This window comes from Amaranthus tricolor, chromosome 7 (assembly GCF_026212465.1).
Source record: "Amaranthus tricolor cultivar Red isolate AtriRed21 chromosome 7, ASM2621246v1, whole genome shotgun sequence".
Classification (NCBI taxonomy): Eukaryota; Viridiplantae; Streptophyta; class Magnoliopsida; order Caryophyllales; family Amaranthaceae; genus Amaranthus; species Amaranthus tricolor.
Window position 1 is genome coordinate 11269264 of NC_080053.1, and position 18649 is coordinate 11287912.

At 33.5% G+C, this 18649-nt stretch overlaps 2 protein-coding genes across 2 annotated transcripts; one reads left to right on the forward strand and one right to left on the reverse strand.

Annotated features, from left to right (window-relative positions):
- On the forward strand, positions 1 to 8479 carry LOC130818720 (cationic amino acid transporter 2, vacuolar-like). The gene is made up of 14 exons (XM_057684899.1): positions 1 to 595; positions 2689 to 2890; positions 3027 to 3111; positions 3474 to 3614; positions 3705 to 3823; positions 3911 to 4007; positions 4115 to 4287; positions 4366 to 4432; positions 4565 to 4723; positions 5601 to 5844; positions 6190 to 6298; positions 7631 to 7743; positions 7877 to 7952; positions 8063 to 8479. The coding sequence occupies exons 1-14, from the start codon at positions 433 to 435 to the stop codon at positions 8217 to 8219; spliced, it is 1905 nt and encodes a 634-aa protein (XP_057540882.1). The 5' UTR covers positions 1 to 432; the 3' UTR covers positions 8220 to 8479.
- Positions 8480 to 9307: 828 nt separating this feature from the next.
- Positions 9308 to 15043, reverse strand: LOC130818721 (uncharacterized). The gene is made up of 5 exons (XM_057684900.1): positions 14868 to 15043; positions 13073 to 13493; positions 12767 to 12998; positions 12222 to 12247; positions 9308 to 10229 (listed from the first exon to the last, which is right to left on the reverse strand). Exons 2-5 carry the CDS (start codon positions 13121 to 13123, stop codon positions 10062 to 10064), a joined length of 477 nt encoding a protein of 158 aa, XP_057540883.1. The 5' UTR covers positions 13124 to 13493; positions 14868 to 15043; the 3' UTR covers positions 9308 to 10061.
- Between the last annotated feature and the right edge of the window lie 3606 nt (positions 15044 to 18649).

Consider the following 18649-nt stretch of genomic DNA (forward strand, 5'->3'; position numbering starts at 1 on the left):
GGGAGTAATTATATTTTATTTTCTTGTTCCATTTCAATAATTCCATAATTCCATAATTCCATTCCATTCAGTATAAAGACTACAAAAAGTGTACTTTTCTATTTGTGGTTAACAAAAACAAATCTCTCGATTGTTACAACTCGTTTTCCTCTCCTTACTGCTTCTCCCTCACATCCCTAACCCCATCATCCTTATCAATCTAGTTCTACTTCTACTCAATTATTATTCTTTATCACCTCATTTTTTTAATTTTTTTTTCTGGTTTATCGTTAAATTTCATAATAAAGGTGTATAGTTTATCGTCTAGGATCTGTTCAATTTTAATCTCTTTTTTCTGTGTGTCTTCCTTGAATAATTCATTGGGTTTCTATAATTTTTTCAAAGTTTTTGAAGTTAAAGAGTAAGGGGGAAGAAACTCAAGAAAAAAGAAAGATGGGTTTTGGTGAAGGAGGGAATTTGGGAGGAGTAGATGCTGGTAATTATGTCGATTTTAGAAGCTTTGTGAGGAGAAAACGGGTGGATTCTGAACATACCACTTCCTCAACTGGTCATCAATTAGCAAAAGCCTTAACTGTTCCTCATCTAGTTGCTATTGGTAATTTTATTTATTTTTTAATTTTTTTTTGGTATCTCAATTTATTTTTAATGAATTTTCCGTGAAATATTTTTGGATTATATATTCTGACTGTATCTTATAATTGGCTATGAGTTGTACACAGAATGATTGTTGATGGCATACTTTTCAAGTGATTTTTGTGGATTGCTTGCATAAAGTTATCATAATTTATAATCATGTAATCAGCCTGAGATTCTTGCTTTTGATACTACTATTTTATTTTGATTTGACCTTTATCTATTAGAAGATCTTCCTTGAGCTCAATTATTGGATACAACATTTTTTCGATTCGTTTAAAAACAGTATGTATTGTTTCTGTTGCTAAAACAGTTGAATTTCCTTAAGTAGGATTTATTGTAATCTCTTGTGAAATGTCTGATTGAGCCTACTTTCTGAGTGATGGGAACTGTTCTTCAAAAGGAACAGATGTGACTTGGTTTGGTGTTTAAGTCAGATGTGTAAAGAGAGAAAGTAATGGTTATTTGATTGCTGTTAGAGAGGGAATACTTAATGATTTAAAGTAAATTTTTTGGATATTGGATAGGCGGGAGAATCCGTGAAGGGGGAAGTGAACGAATTAATTTTTCATGTAGGTGGTGTGAATTGATCAATTGAACCCCTATTATGACTTAAGTTAATACTCGATCAATACTTAGAAAGGGATTTTTTTATAGTGGTTTTGTACCTGATGTCACCATGTATATTATACCATATTAGGACAGATGTAGTATCCTATTGTATTGAGAGGTGAACTCCATTATTTCGTCTAGATTTGCTACATTTGTAAAAAGCTGTTTTAATAGGGAACGTGCAATGATATGTATGGGTCCATGGTTAAGTTTGGGCTTCAGATGTTTTAGCTAGTCTTTATAATGTCTGGTATGGATAATTGAGGTTGTGTGAGTCTCAGTGGATTTTGAAGACTTGAAGTTGGTTCACTTGAGAAGAGCACAGAAAAAACAGGCCAAGGCTCCGCGTGAAGGTTTAAGATTTGCGTTTTGTGGTGGTAGCCGGTATGTGAGTGGAGAACGAGAGTAGGTACTTATCAAATTATTTATTGTTCTCAAATATAGATGATCATGTATTAAAATTGTAGACCAAATACGATAGGATGTTTAATGATATTGAGTCGTTCACATCCAAGATGAGGTTGAAGATTAGTATATCTTAGAGGAGCTTGAGAGCTTGTCACTAACGACATGGTAGAACTTATGGAAGATGTACTGGACAAGTGTGTTTTGATTTCAGATCAACAAATGTAGTTAAAAACATATAGCATGTTACAAATAAATCTATAGTAAGATTTTCAAAGTTCATACCTATTTTTCTACTCGTTGACAATGAGGTTAGTGTTGAAACTACTATGTTAGAGTCTTAGAGAGGTCTAAGAGCAATGTTGAAGGTTTAGAAATTTCTGCAGATGTTACAAGAATTGAGGTGATTGATCATGCCATAGAGAAAAGGTTTGTCTAATGACTTAATTGGTTAGGGTTTTTCTTAACAAAATTCGAGGTCAAACTTTTTCTAAAGGGGTATACGTCGATATAAATGGGTGTAGATTATAGGTTAGAGTTGGATGATTTAGGCGGTCTAGTGTCTAGGTATACAACTGACGAAAGTGGTTACACATGGGTTTTGTACAAGTGCACGGGTTTTACTTGTGCATGAATTGTACTTTGCACAGGAAGAGTTGACATTAATGAGAACAACAACGACACAAGGGCTACGTGTCTTAGCGCCTATGCTAGAGAATCCTGATGATTTTGTAATTTGGACAAATGCAGTCGAAATTAGTTTAGGAGTCTCAGTATTGCAATGAAAGTATTCCTAAATGGGTTTTTCCTTCCTTTGTGATAGCTCAAGCTTATCTAGATTTAGTGTTGCTATTCAATAGGTGGATTAGTTAATATACTAAAATATGGAATTTCATCAAAATCATGGGTACAACATATTATTAAAAAGTACAATAAATAAATACCATGTGCGACGCTGAAAACTGTAACTCTATGCATCTCAATCTTTGAGTTCACATTCAAATGTACTGAGACTGAATTATTGGTCCCTTATGCTAGGTGTTGGTTCTACTATTGGAGCTGGTGTTTATATACTTATTGGCACAGTAGCAAGAGAGCACTCTGGACCATCACTTGCTATTTCATTCCTTATAGCTGGAATAGCAGCTGGCCTTTCGGCCTTCTGTTATGCAGAGCTTGCAAGCCGATGTCCTTCAGCTGGAAGTGCATATCATTATTCATACATTTGTCTTGGAGAAAGGTGATGATTTGAAATTTCTCCTGGTTCAAAGTCTGTTATTTCAGTTTTCTATACTGCTGACATGATACTGCAAGTGCTTCTCGTAAGAGTTGCAAAAAAACTTAATATGCTAATCTTTTTTTTTTTCACGATTCAGTGTTGCTTGGCTAATTGGTTGGGCAGTGATTTTGGAATATACTGTTGGCGGTTCTGCTGTTGCTCGGGGTATATCGCCAAATCTGGTGTGTTTCATTCTGTTTTTCTGTGGCTTGTTAGCTAGTACTACTTTGATTTACTGTACAATACTTTGATTTGATGTATCTATTCTAGAGCTGTACTATGACTTTTTAATCTTCTGCATCATACTATCTATGAATTAAGTCTTGAGATGCAACTCCTGTCAGATCTACATTGTTCATTCTCTTTTCCTTTCCCTTCTGTAGATTTCTTGATGTTCTAAAATCTAAACTACATCATTTTGGGTTATCAATGGCATTGTCTGACGGTCACTTATTAGCAGCTGTTAGATATATTATATGTGATAGTGTGTTGGTGGAACTTTGTGGAGCTAACCCCAATTTTAAATTTTATTCTGATTCGCTAGGTGTTGCTCTTTGGTGATGAGAGTAGCTTGCCCTTTTTCCTTGCCCGTCAATATATTCCTTTTCTTGACATCACAGTGGACCCTTGTGCCGCAATACTTGTTTTAGTGGTCACTGGGCTTTTATGTGTTGGCATCAAGGAGGTATAGTGTTCTACGCTTCAGTTATATGCTTTCTACTTTTAAACTTAATCACTGTGCAGCTGTAAAAGCTAATACCTTCCAACCTTGCAGAGTACATTTGCACAAGGCATTATTACATCTGCAAATGTATGCGCCATGATTTTCGTTATAATTGCTGGTGGGTATCTTGGGTTCCAAAATGGATGGCCTGGATATGAACAATCTTCTGGGTAGGTATCTGAGCTATATATTGTAGACCAGTAGTCTTTGGTTATAAATGATTATAACTTTCCTATACATTTTCCCTCTTCTTTTAGATACTTCCCATATGGAGTGGATGGGATGCTTGCTGGCTCTGCTACAGTGTTTTTTGCATTCATTGGCTTTGATTCAGTGGCAAGCACTGCTGAGGAGGTAGTAAATCTTATTGGTACTATTGCGTACAAATGAATGGTGGCAAAAAAGCTTCCTTGCTCAAGAGCGCAGAAAACCTAACATTTATGACTTAATTTCCTTGTTAGGTGAAAAATCCACAAAGGGATTTGCCACTAGGAATAGCTACTGCACTTTCTATATGCTGTGCATTGTACATGCTTGTTTCCATTGTTGTTGTTGGTCTGGTACCCTATTATGCTTTGGATCCTGATACTCCTATATCCTCTGCATTCACGAGTCATGGGTTATACTGGGCAGCGTAAGTTTTTATTAGATGTGCGTTTAACATATTCATATGTGATGCCTGATTAGTTATAAGAATTTTTGCTCGTTGCAGATATATCATTACTGTTGGAGCAGTTACAGCCCTCTGCTCGACATTGATGGGCTCACTTCTTCCCCAGGCAAGTCTCTGTCTTTTGTGTTTTTTCTACATGAAGCCTGAATGATAGCAGTAGTTTCACAAGTTGAATGTTAGATATTATAAATCATTGAAACTGATTATATATGTTACTAATAGAGTATGTTTTGTTCAGCCACGAATTCTTATGGCGATGGCTAGAGATGGTTTGCTGCCATCCTTCTTCTCTGATGTCAGCAAAAAATCTCAGGTTCCTGTGAACAGCACTGTGACAACTGGAATTGTTGCTGCACTGATGGCGTTCTTTTTGGATGTTTCACAATTGGCAGGAATGGTTAGTGTTTTGTAATGCTTATAAAGATGAATGATCTGTAAAGATTTTTTGTGGACGATGGTCTTTTAAAGCTTTTGAAGTGGTTAGAAATAGGATGCATTACTGAGCCTGACTTATATTCTTTCTCTTTTGTTCTTTTTAAAGGGGAGGGAGGACATAAGTAACTTGATTAGCATTTTTTGTCCAATGATGTTAATATACAGAAGACTAGTGTTGGGTCACATTTTTACTTTGAATTATCATATATGTAAGGAAGACACGTACTGTTGATTGCTCTTTGACCTTGGTAATTTATTCAAGTACGATTAGTTTTGCAATTTTGAATTTTTTATCATCTGTGGTGGTGAATTTTGAATTAAAGATCTCTACTTGTTTTGTCTGTATAGTTGCTGAATCAATATATAGTATCTTAGGTTAGTGAGGTCGTCTTACTCCATTCGTTTTTTCTCTACTGTATGCTTCCTAAGTCCTAACCAATGTGTAAGAGTTATTGTACCCCTGACATCCTGCTTTTTTTTCTGGAGTACAAATGGAGGATTTTTAATTCCCTTTCTTTTTTCTGTATTATAAAGGGAATAATAATGGAAATGTTAATGTTTCTCAGCTCCAACTTTTTCTTTGTAATCAGTATCCCACACACCCTGTATTGGTAATGTTTGTGATAAAATTATGAAGGAATGTTATGGGAGTGAATTTGCATTGCCTAGTACCAATTACCTTTCACAGTGATATGGGAAATCTAATAGAAATTGGCATTGTTATTACTGTCATTAATTAGTATTTACCAAATGTGGCTGTAATAGTCATAGTGTAAAAAGTTAGATGGGTTTTGTCATATCCTAGAGATGTATCGTAATAGCTTAGTTTTTTGGTACAGGTCAGTGTTGGTACACTACTGGCATTTACTACGGTGGCAATCTCACTCCTAATAATAAGATATGTTCCGCCAACCGAGGTGCCACTTCCATCGTCAATTCAGGATTCTATAGATGCTGTTACTTTGCGCTACAGTGGATTTACAGAGGATGTTGGCACTTCTAAGGATATTGCTGAACCTCTACTGGACAAAGTAACTATTAAAGATTTTCCTGTGCTTTTGAAGCAAGTAGCTGATGGAAGTTGTAAGTTTATTTATTCAACATTGCACTCTCATCTATTCAGTAAATTGAGACTTCGATCACATACCTTGCCAATTTGGAGGTTTCTCTTACCTGTATGGCCTTGTTAAGGGAATAGGATCGTGAGCTAAGTTGTTAAGAAGCTCGATATTTGTCAGGTAGTGTTTAAAATATGTTATTAGAGCCTTGCTCTTTCTAATAAAAACAATGAAGTTCTCTAAATGAACTGGATAAAACGAAATAACTTTTGTCAAGTTGTGACTTTATCATGAGTGGCACCCCAAAAGAGTTGGGTCTTCTATTAGACAGTTTCAGGAACGTCTTTGAATCGTTTTGTTCCTTTGACAGACACACTAAGCGATGAAAAGAGAAGGAAAATTGCTGGTTGGACTATCATGCTTACTCTTGTTGGAGTGCTGCTCCTTACCTCTGCTGCTTCCTATGTTGGTCTTCCCAGGTATGTAATCAGATGACAGCTTCCTACAATTAATACGAGAAAATATGTATAAACACAACTTATTCTGCCTACCAAATTCTGTTGGATACATGCAGGTTATCTTATTACTTAGATTCTTTTACTTTACCCGTGTTATCTAGAGTCACCTCAAGTATATGATGTTCTTTTGAAAAAGTTATTGTTAACACTTGTATCAGTCTTCATATTGATGAATGTTAGACTTACTGAAGTTAGAGCTAGAAAACAGATGAGAGTAATGTCTGTTTGTAATGGGTTAAAGGTCTTCTACTGGAACCTAACCCATTTGTTTTATGGGTTAAGAGTTCAATTGTACCTCAACTCATATTAAACTGGTTACACTACAGTGTCGTGTAATCTGTTTGTTTACTATAATTGTCCATCGTTGACAAGTTTTTTTTGAACTAGCAACCCATATCTCTCATCATTTATTAATGGGTCATATGTTGCTCAAGGGTGCATTGTCTACTTCCTATATAAACAAGTCAAATCGTTAATATTAACATGAACGATAGCAAATCTATGCAAGAGATTGTCGCTAAGAAAGTGTACAATTTATTCAGCCCTTATCTTTAATACAAATCTATGATTGATTTTCAATTGTCCATATATATATATATATATATATATATATATATATATATATATATATATATATATATATATATAGGTTTTGGATTATGTGAAAACCAATTAAAGTGGTGAAAACTGAAAACAGGTATACATAAAAAGTTAAATGGTGTACATATTTTTAGTGGCAATATTGTAGATAAGTGGAAATTTCTTAAAAGGTGTACATATTCAGATGGTATTTCTATAAATAATATGAACTTTTTTCCTTCACAAAAATATGTATACCTTATAAGATAGTATGTACACCTTTTGCCACATTATGTAGATCTCAGTCCGGTTTTCAGTTTTCACCACTTTAGTGGTTTTCATCTGATCCTGCCCCGAATATCCGGGTATTCGATATCCGGTGTCCGATATGGGATAAACCGGAAATTCCGGATATCCGGGTTAATCGGATTAGAACCAGATCATGATTTTTAGTATCCGGAAAATTGGATTTCTTGGTTGCGGATTTATTCAGTATTCGGTTTTGAGTACCCCTGGTTAAAATATATCTTGTGCAATTAATAATCCTAATACCTTTAACCACAAAGGTCATGAGGTTTCTGATTTTAAAATTTGGAACTACTATTAGCTATATCACGGTTTACATGAAAAAATACTGTCAGAAATATGCATCGGATGTGTTAATATTTAGATGTTTTAAATATCTATAGTATTCTAACTTGTTTTTTGACTCAGTTTGCTCCGATACGCTTTGTGTGGAGTGGGTGGTGGTCTTCTTCTATCTGGTCTAACGGTGCTCACTTGCATTGATCAAGATGATGCAAGGCACAGCTTTGGACACACAGGAGGTACGTTGTTCTTCAATGGTGTTTAAAAAATATGTACAGATATATTCACCTTAACATTACCACAGGCCACTAAATTTTTTCCTTATATTCATTGAATAGCTGTAGCTGGGACATTAATATTGTTTTTTTTCAGGTTTCCTCTGTCCATTGGTTCCTTTACTGCCAATTGTTTGCATTCTGATCAACGTTTACTTGTTAATAAATTTGGGGTGAGTTTATTTTACGTTGTACTCATTCTAGCTACATTCCTACTTACGAACTTTGAATAGTCCGAATCATAAACCCAAGCATGATTGTATGTTTGTATTCGATGGTTCAGATCCTCTACATGGATGCTGGTCTCAGCGTGGCTGGCAATAGGAGTTTTTGTGTACTTGTTTTACGGACGAAGACACAGTTCCCTGAAGGATGTAGTCTATGTGCCAACCATTCATGCTGATGAAATCTGCCGCAGCACGCAGGACATTTTGGCATAGGTACTAGAGTCCACAGACATCAGAATTTCGAATGGTCACTCATTTGCAAAAGTAATAGTTACTTGTAGTTCCAACTTCTAAAATGTTGCTTGCTTGTATAGTGCCAGCTCATACATGTATGTATTTGCTATAATAGCTACTTCAAAATGTAAATATTGTGCTATCCTTTCATTATTAGAAATCCTTCATCCTTGCTTTGTGTTTCTTCATCTTTACAATTGAAGGATATTGGGTATGAGGACTATGGATCAGGTATTCTAGATTTATGCCTTTTAGGCTATTATTATAGTTTATCATCAACTCCAACATATTGACGCTATTATTTTTCCGTCCCTTGAGTTTGTCCCTTTTGACCATTTTATGTGAGAGTTTTTTGAATTAAATAGAGCAAACTCCAAAGAATAGAGAGTAATTTTCAGGGAATACTTGGCAACTTGTTCTGGGGCATCTTAAAGATCTTGGACTAAAATTGAAACATAAACTCTTGACTCTTGAGAAATGAATGTTTCATACTCCCTCTACCTTGATCCAATTGTATCATCGATTGTTCTTAATATGTATTTTATTTCTCAACAGCTTATGAATCATGGAGATGGCAACAAGAAATGGAAGTAATGAGGTCAAAGTCAAACTTTGCCGTGATCATGTGTTCATTTTACATGGCTGGCCATACAGAATACAGATCCCCTCTTTTTTAGGCAATTTTGGAAAGCTTTGTATTCACTATTTATTGTAAAAACCTTTGTTTTTCTACATTCTAGCATCCTGAAAGTGATGGGTAAACTAAGTTGGCTAATAGATGTTTAGAGACATATTTGAGGTATATGTGTGAAAATGAACTTGGCATAGCATACCAGTCACTCAGCTACTCAACTCGCTCCATTTATGAGGTTGTTTATAATCAACCCCCACCTATCCATTTGCCTAAGTGACAGTCTCTTTGAGAGACCATCTCAAATTGAGTCGGTCCATTATATATTTTTTAAAATATTGTACGTAGACATTAAGAATGGTGTAAGTAGACATTTAAAATATTAAAAATAGACATTAGGATACACTAAGTAAACATAAAGGATAATACAAGTAAGCATTAAGAATTCGGTAAGCAGGTATTAATCTTTAATAAGCTGGACTTGAGATACGTCTCTCAAAGAGACGTTTCTCAAGAGACTAGTTGTTTGCCTTACCATCTAGGAGATTCATCTAACCATGCAGTAGATAGGAAACAAATGTTGAACACTCTTAAACAACAGTTGGTAAAGGCTCAAAGTAGAATGAAACAACTGACCGATAAACACAAGACTGATATTAAGGTTCAGTTGTACGATTGGGTTTGGTTAAAATTGCAACCATATAGACGATAGTCAGTACAATACATTTTAGTGAAGTACAGAATTAATCAAAATCTTGCACAATTTTTGATTTTTTTTGGCCCTTTTCAGATCATTGCTCTAGTAGGCAGTATAGCTTATCTACTGGATCTTCCTGATACAGTTAAAATACATCCGGTATTTCACTGTGTCCCAATTAACACCTTTTCATGGCTCCCTTTCTCAAGCTGTCCAAGTGCCTCCTTGGCTCCAGGGTCTTAATCCTCAATCTGTCCCAATTACAGTAACTGGAGTGCCCTTAGCTGGGTTAGACACCATCACAATGAACCCCTTTGAAATCGAAAACATGGTTCATTGATCATGGAGCCAGAATTACATAGAAAGACTACCAAAAAGGAAAACAAAGGAAAACAGAAACTGAATATGCCAACTGTGGCGTTTATTTAGGAAAGAAGTAACTACTACTTAGAATAGAAAGGATCATTTTTTCTATACAGCCGTAGATCAAGTATTATGTGGATGAGTTGATGAACAAAATTAGCCTTGGTAGATTCTCAAGGGCTAATGTAAAAATTCCCATCAGCAAAAACATGAATAGGAAAACGAAAACTATCTTCGAAATGTACATAAAATTGATTGTCGGCTCTGGAGTTTGCTTCTTTGCTCCTGCTTTTGGTTCCTGCAAAGGTTGAGAAAGCAGAACGGTCAAGTCATAGCAGTTGCGACAGATGAAAGTTGATCCCATTGCATGACTAAAATAAATCCTCCTCAGAGCATCCCATCATAACATGTATCCTAAGGAAATACACCTTTCAGTTAGCAAGACTAGAAGTGTCGCTAAAAAACAAAAACAACCTTAGGGCTTGCTAGGACAAAACAACCTTAAAGCTTTGCTAGGATTGAGTGTAAATATTTAAGGGGTAAAAAAAGTCAAACTAGTGAAATAAAGGTAAGTGGAGGTGCAAATGAAGTAATTAAAATACTTGTGAAAGAGGTAGAAAGAGAGTAAACTAAAAAAGATGAATAAAAAAGGAGGATGATTTCCCTCATTTGGAGGAAAGTATTCCCCCACCCTCTTCAGAGCATCCCGTTTGCATGAGCCATGGCACATTTAACCTTGTCCACATAACACTGTTACATGATAGCCCATTTGTCTGATTCAGTTGTAGTCCTCTTTTTGATGAAAGATAAGTGATGCAATGTTTAGAGATTGGATTGATCCCAATTGACACGTGTTTTAAAGTTCATGAATCAGCTTTCACGCTTGTAAGTACGCAAATCATTGATTCATCTGTATTAAAAAATAAAAATGCTAACATGACAAGGACCCCAATCAACTAGCATCCGCAATCATAATTCATCTTCATATTAGTGTCTGGTGTGGTCTCATAGATGAGTGTCTGAAAATCTACCAACTCTTTACTACAAGCTACTGTTTGACATAGAAAGGAAATTCCACAGAAAAGAAACTAAAGGACACTATTTATTTGAAACAAAAACCAGCAAGAACAATGTCATCAAACTAATTTTTGAAGACTGCAAGCTTTTTTTTACAAAAAGACAATTCCTGATTTTAGAGTGGGGGAAGTATGGCACTCAAACAACAATGATTGATACGCACTTGGAATTTCTGAAGAAGTGTTCTTGCATTATTAAAACATACATGATTTGCAAGAAGCAAGTCACTAGTCAGTAAGGATAGAAGACATACACCAACAATCAGTGTAAGTCACTACTTGTCAGCAAAGCATCAATGAGTGAACATTACTTGTAAAACAATACATTAAAGCATACATATATTGCTTTCATTGCCAATCCCAATCCCGGGTAAGGGAGGAGGGTAAAATATCGTCACATCTTTAGCCATGAGTAAGGCTATAAGAATTTCTTGTCAACAGCCTATTCACGAAAACAAACACCAGACCTTATGTATGACAGTCTATAATATGTGCATTTCTAACACTTTCTTCATCCAGGAAAATGTTCTAGCTAGCTAAGAGGCATAAAATAAACGGAAAGAAAGAATTGTATTTGATTCTGCAAATGGAATAACATTGACCCATGCTCGGCAAAGAAACCTCACATCAATCCATCAGCAGCAACTAGTAGGCAGACAGAAGTATAATTTATACCAGTGGCCTTGTTGGTTTAATTTACTCACTTCGACACTAGAGAATAATCTAGAAACTTCAACCTTCATTCTAGGAAAAACCACTAATAACTAGACGCAATCATACAACATCCAACATTAATAATTCAGCATTCACAAATTTCACCCTAACCCTGTTCATTAAAAGAAGATACTCAACACACTCTACAAGACATCGGGACCGTAAAAAATATTCATAATTTGGCTTAATTCAATTTTGGCAAAGAATGATTTGTCTCAAAGTAACAATGAAAGCAAAACGAAGCCCTAGCATTACGTAATAGGCTAATTCGCTAATTTCCTTTCAAATTGGGAAACAAAACACAGAAAATTTGGCCATTTTGGGCTAATACAACAGAACTAATACTCGGTAGCAAATTTTAAATTCATACATTGATTCAGGTAACAAAAACAATGAGCAGTCCATGCCAATATACAGTGAATAGATCAGGCTGATGTAATGTGTTATATTGACCATAAATAGTAGAACATAGTGAAAGAAGTTGAGTTCATTGGCATTACCTGCAAACCCTCCTGCTTCTTGGTACCTGAAACACAAATAGGCAACAGAAGTTAGTGAAGACATAACAGCTATGCAAATTACTTTGCCTTTCCTTTTAAAGTTTAAATCTGCTACTCTCAAGTCTCAACAATTTTACATTTATATTACATTGTAGATAGTAGATTTTACACGAACAACTAGAAGTCTATAGAGTAAAAATGAGGTAACAGTTGCAATTGTGGTAACGAAACGGTGATGCGGTAACTGTGGTGCATTTATCTTAACACCTAATATCGGGCAAAATCAAAAGATATCTCTTCATAAGGCCTAAAACCTGGTTTTTTACACCTTTACTACACGAAAAGTATCGGTTTGTTATCTTTAAAAACCATTACAACGTGGCCGACGCGGCTAGAACCCTCATTCTTGATAGCAGTTTTATACACAGAACCGCTCAAAATCACAATCTAACATTAGAATTTAGTTAGCAAGTGTTGTATTTTGGGAATTTATTCATGTAATTATTGCATAATAACATAATGAAGAGTATGATAAAAAGAATAACCTTGTTGTGAATCTAAAACGGTCTGTAACTTCCAACCATTACCATAATCCACAAGAATGGAACTTGGTCCAAAACTAATGGGTTCTTCTCCAAATTTAGCAGCCTCAATATACAAAGCAAGAGGAGAACCAACATCCAACTTATTATTGATTAAAGATATGGCAAAACCTGCCTTAGTTCCTGGTGCAAACCGTCTCACAATCCCTGAACTTTTGCAAGTTACTTCCAGAAACTGCAATTAAAAAATTGAATTCAGTCATTAAAGAACATGAATGAATGCATTTGACTTTGTAAAACAAGACTTACATTCGAAGGAACGAGATCTGAAGTCCCTGACGGGTCCTTTACTTCAGCCATTGAAGACTGAAGCTTTCTATCTGCTTTGACTTTAATACAACAAATGTTTACCCTTCCACAACGGGCAGTTTGGGTTGATCAATAATTCAATACTCTAACGACTGAAATCTACTAGCTGTTAGCCTAAAATCAAGACCGATCAAATGGGAAATTGATATCCAGTCACAGCCACAGGACGAAAGAGCAGCGCTGAATGATATATTTGCGGGCGTGCGGAAATTACTCGCCGTCGTCTGATTAATCTTCCCTTCCGCTTATTTCATCGAACCGGAGTATCTACTCATGTTATGTATTCCAAAATTTGTGTTAGACCGGAGTTTTTTTACCACTCATTTTGCATCTTTGGGGAATAAACTCTTGCAAATACAACCTAATTCAAAATAATACAAAATTTAGTCATTCAATAAATAAATAAATGATCGTATGTCGTATATATTTTATTTATTTATTTATTATTGTGTCGCTATTTTTTTCATAAACTTTTAATTTTACCTTTTTTTCCAAAATTCTCTAAACTCATTTAACTATCTAAATGTCACAAACAAACACTGACTTATTTAACGTAAACCCAACATATAAATTTTCATTTTTATTAATTTTGTTCTATATATTAGCTTTGTCAACAATGCCCTTATGTTGATTTAAGTGAAAGTAGTTTTTTTTATTTCATTCAAAATTAATTCGATCGACATTTCAGATTTGTGTCTATCTTGCACTAAACTTAATTATAACAAAGTTAGTATATTTTATTTTTTATTTAAGTTATTTAAAAGAAATAATCGATGAATAAGTGTTTGTTTGTGAGACATAGAGAGATATATAATTGAGTTTAGATAATTTTAAAGAGGGAGGGGTAAAAAATTGGAAATTCATAAAAAAAGGTGGCAACGCAAAAAACAAAGGTGGCAATAAATAGTAATGTCCTTTATTTATTTAAATATTTGCACATTTTTTTGTCGTCATCTTCATCATAACCAATGTATCTAACTTGTAGAATGATATGATAAGGGTCTAGGGAAGGTTGGAATACGAAAAACTATATTCTTTAAGGCATATACAGTTTAAGAATCTCTGGACATGAAAAAACTCGCAAAAGAAAGTAAAGCAAGACAAGACAAGACAAAAACATAACAAGGTAATGCAAGATAATAAAATAAAGCTAATAATATAACCAAAGAAAAATAAAATCAATCACAAAGGCCGAAACAATAAATAATACGTATGTGACATAGATGTAGGCGTAGGTGACTATACAAGGTCTACGAGACTAGGACACAAATAAGACACTTTCAACTAATTTCATCCCTACTTAAGTCCTGAGAAAGGTGTAACTTGCACATGTGATTCCTAATTTGCTCCTCCCATGTAGGTCTACCACGACTTTTCTTTCCAGCAATCATGATGCTTTCCATACTCCTCATAGGCATGTTAATGGGCTTTTTTTCGGCACATATCCAAACTATATCAATCTCCTTTTCACACATCTTTGCAGTAACAACCCCCAGCCTATCTCTTAAAATTTGATTTCTAATTTTAACGTCCACCTTGACATTCACAACTATACTACATCAATTTTGTACTCATATATCTAAGATTAACAGTACAACAAATACAATCATGTCAAATTTAAGGAAATGACGAAACTGTCAAAATTCAGGAGAGTTAGGGAGTGTTTGGTATAATGAGTAAAATGGAAATTGAATGAAATATGAAAGAACGGAGTAAGGGAAACAATAATGATTACCTTCTTAACTTGTTTGCTTTAGATAGGTAAGGAAATTCGCTATAGAGCATGTATGAGTGCTTCTTTAAACATTCACCTATTGATTTTTTCTCTCCTGTCAGTACCACCACCATTGCCACCTCTTTTCTCTAACATTATCCTTAATCTCTATTTATTCTCTCGCTCTAAAAGAATTATCGTATTTAGTTACCTAAAAAAATTTATTTATTCTGTTTCAACTGCTGAAAAATTTATACAATTAAGTGGACCAATCGAAGGATTTTATTATAAAAAATTAATTTAAAATGCAAGATATTTTTTATTGTGAGATGAAAGTAAAACATAAAATCATAGATTAAAATTTGAAAATGATAAGATTTGGATTGTCATTCTTAAATTCCCAACTTCAACTTTTTTTGATAATTGTAAAATTAACTTAAGTCCAAATACTCGAGCAAAATTTACGTTTTCAAATAAAATTATGGTTTTCAAATATAATATAAAGTAGTTTTTTAAACAGATAAGATTTTTTTTGAGAGAAGGCTCAAGAATGCCAAATAGTGATGAACAAAACAAAATAAGAAATTTTCAACGTTGGTGACCACCACTATTGATAACTTAGGGCATGAAGTAAACAATGGTCATCATACATCAATTGCTAATGACAAATTGCAATATACAAAACACATGAAAACCTTTCAAGTCACACTAATAACGTTGATTAAAAGAAATCCAAAATTTTAATGAAAAATGTTGGGAAAAATTGAAGATTATAAGTAAGATAGAGTGATAAACGTAAAATTTAAAACAACTACATTTATTAATTAGAAAAATAGCCTATTGATAGACATATAAAGTCATAAAAACCTTCCTTAATTATAGAAAAATAACTCTAGAAAACGGGTCAATATAATCCCACTAACTTTCATATTTTTAGCAATTAATTTAAGGAAAAATTGATATTAATAATCCAACCTTTTACTCATCCGCTGTGAATAATCCAACCTTTAGATTATTTTCTAATAATCTAACATTATTAGTTTACTAGCAACATATCTTATTATTACCTATTATTAGTAATATAGGCAAATTTATCACAAAGGTTGGATAATTAGAAAATAATCCAAATGTAAGATTATTCACAGTGGATAAGTAAAAGGTTGGATTATCAATGTCAATTTTTTCTTAATTTAATAAGTCAATATGTTTCCACTAACTCTTAAACTTACTAAAATAACTACTAACTCCTAAATAATACTCCATCCGAACCAATTTAGTTGTCACATTTCCTTATTTGGCAAAACCATATCAATTGTCACATTTCTATTTTTGTCAATCTTTTTTTACCTAAATACCCTTAGTTCACACACGTAATTACGTATATACCCTCATATACCCTACTTACCCAAACTAATTAATTAAATAACCCTTCACTACTTACCCAACTATCACCTTTTTAATGGACCCCACACCACCCTTAATAACCGTGCCCAAGCAAATGGGACAATTAAAATGGTTCGGAGGGAATAGCTATTTTAATTTTGAATCAAATTTCAACACTACCCCTTGATTCAAAATGTTCTTCATCATTTTCGTGGAACATTTATCTTCATGATTTGTGAAGCACTTTTCTACATACCACGACGCACTTCTCGTCATCCTCATAATTATGTTGATGCACATTATTACCAACTATAGATATTTTAGAACACTTCTCTCTACGATGCATATTATCACCCAAACTTCTATAACAAATTTTCTTCTATGACTACTTGTGGTATTGTTTCTTTCTCATCATTCTTAAACCAGCAATTCCTAGCTATATGCTCAAATCTTTTACAATTGTAACATTGTGGCTTTCTTTTATGCGAACAATCTTTTTCCGCGTGACCATTTTTGTGACAATAGTTATTTTCCAAGCTTTCCTTTCTTCTTTTGATATCAAGACTTAGTTAGCAATTAATGCATTTTCAAAATTTTCGCCACCCCTATCTCGCATTTTCAAAATGTCAACTTTGATAGATCTTTAGTATTTTTCAAGTGAGGATTGAGAAAATTTTTGATTTATACCTTTCAGGAAGAGTAACTAAAAACTTGTCTACCTCTCTTTGGCTTGTAAATCTACACCAAGTAGCTTGATTTGATTAATGATGAAGATTAATTTATTATTGTACTCTTTGACTCCTTTATTGCTTTTCATCCCCATTTTTTCAAAACTCTCTTTTAAGATTTAAAATGTGCATCAATTTAGTTTGAGCATCACCCTCGAAATCCCCTAGAAATTTTTCCATGCCTTTTTTAGAGACTCACAATCCATAATAGTTGCAAAAATTTCTTCCGACACATCTGAATGTAAACATGTAAATACTTTAGGCCTTTTTGTCATTTGTTCATCATAATTTTTTATTTGGGCAATAGTTGGATTATGTGGAAGGGTAGAATTTTCATTCTTTTTTGATAACATCATTAAACTCATGGCTCTTAAGTATGCTTTCATCTTAATAGCCCAAGAATGATAATTTTTTCCAATAAATTCAGGAATGGAGATTGAAAATAGTTGGATGCCTTAAGAAAAAAAATGTAGAAGGAGATAGGTTTACAAGGAACCTAGCTCTTGATACCATTATGTTGGGAAATTGAAGAAAATAAGTATACTAGAGTGATAAACGTAAAACTTAAAATTACTACATTCATTATTAAAAATACCTTAATTATGAAAAATAACACTAGAATATGAGTTAATATAATCCCACTAACTCCCATAATTTAATCACTAATTTTGTAGGTCAACATGATCCCACTAACTCACATATTTTAAGTAACTTATTAAAGCAACTACTAACTCCTAAATGCTATTTTGATTTTGATTTTGAATCAAATTCAACAAAAAATATATCATAACTATTGATTCATCAATTGCTCTATTATGAGAATTTTTAAAAATTAAAGCCAATCTTAATAAAATGAAAAGTATCATAACTATTGAGTCATTAAGTGCTCTGTTATGATACTTTTAATTTTTTTAACATTGTAGAAATTAATATTTTTTGAAAAAAATAGTTGACCAACATGAGTGGGTTGTATTTATACGCAATGGAGAGGTGGGGTGGTGACATAAACATTTACTCTATTAAGTCTCTTATTTTGCACAAATTATCCGCTCACTCTTATATAACACCATTTCACAATGAGACAAGTCAATATAATTAGTTTAAGACTTAATTACTTACTTTTAAATTGTACTCCTTCCGTTCTTTTTTGATCTTCCACTTTGGGTTTTTCTACACATATTAAGGAAGATAGTTACTTTGAGTTGTAGTGGGTATTATTTTAATTAAATAGTAGTGTAAAGTAATGATTGTATTGGAAGTATGAAGTTGTAGTGGATATTATTTTAATTAAATAGTAATGTGAAGTAATGATTGTATTGGAAGTATGAGAGAGAAAATAATTATAAATAAAAGAAAATGAGTACATTAAAAGAAATGGGGGGTTTTAAGGGGTAAAGGTGGGATAAAAACTTTTTAAAAATAGAAAGTATTCTAAAGTGGAAGAATTTTTGAAACTACCCGTTATAGTAATGTGGAAGATCAAAAAAGAACGGAGCGAGTATGTGATTACTTTAACAGACTAAATGTAATAAAGTTTATGTTTGGAAATAAGATTAAAAAAAATAGAATGAGACCATTGCTATAATTATTATCATACTCGATACATCCTGCTTATAAAAACTATAATCAGAATTTAAAAAAATAATAAATTGTAAATAAAAATAAAAATAAAAAATTATGCAAAATGAAAAA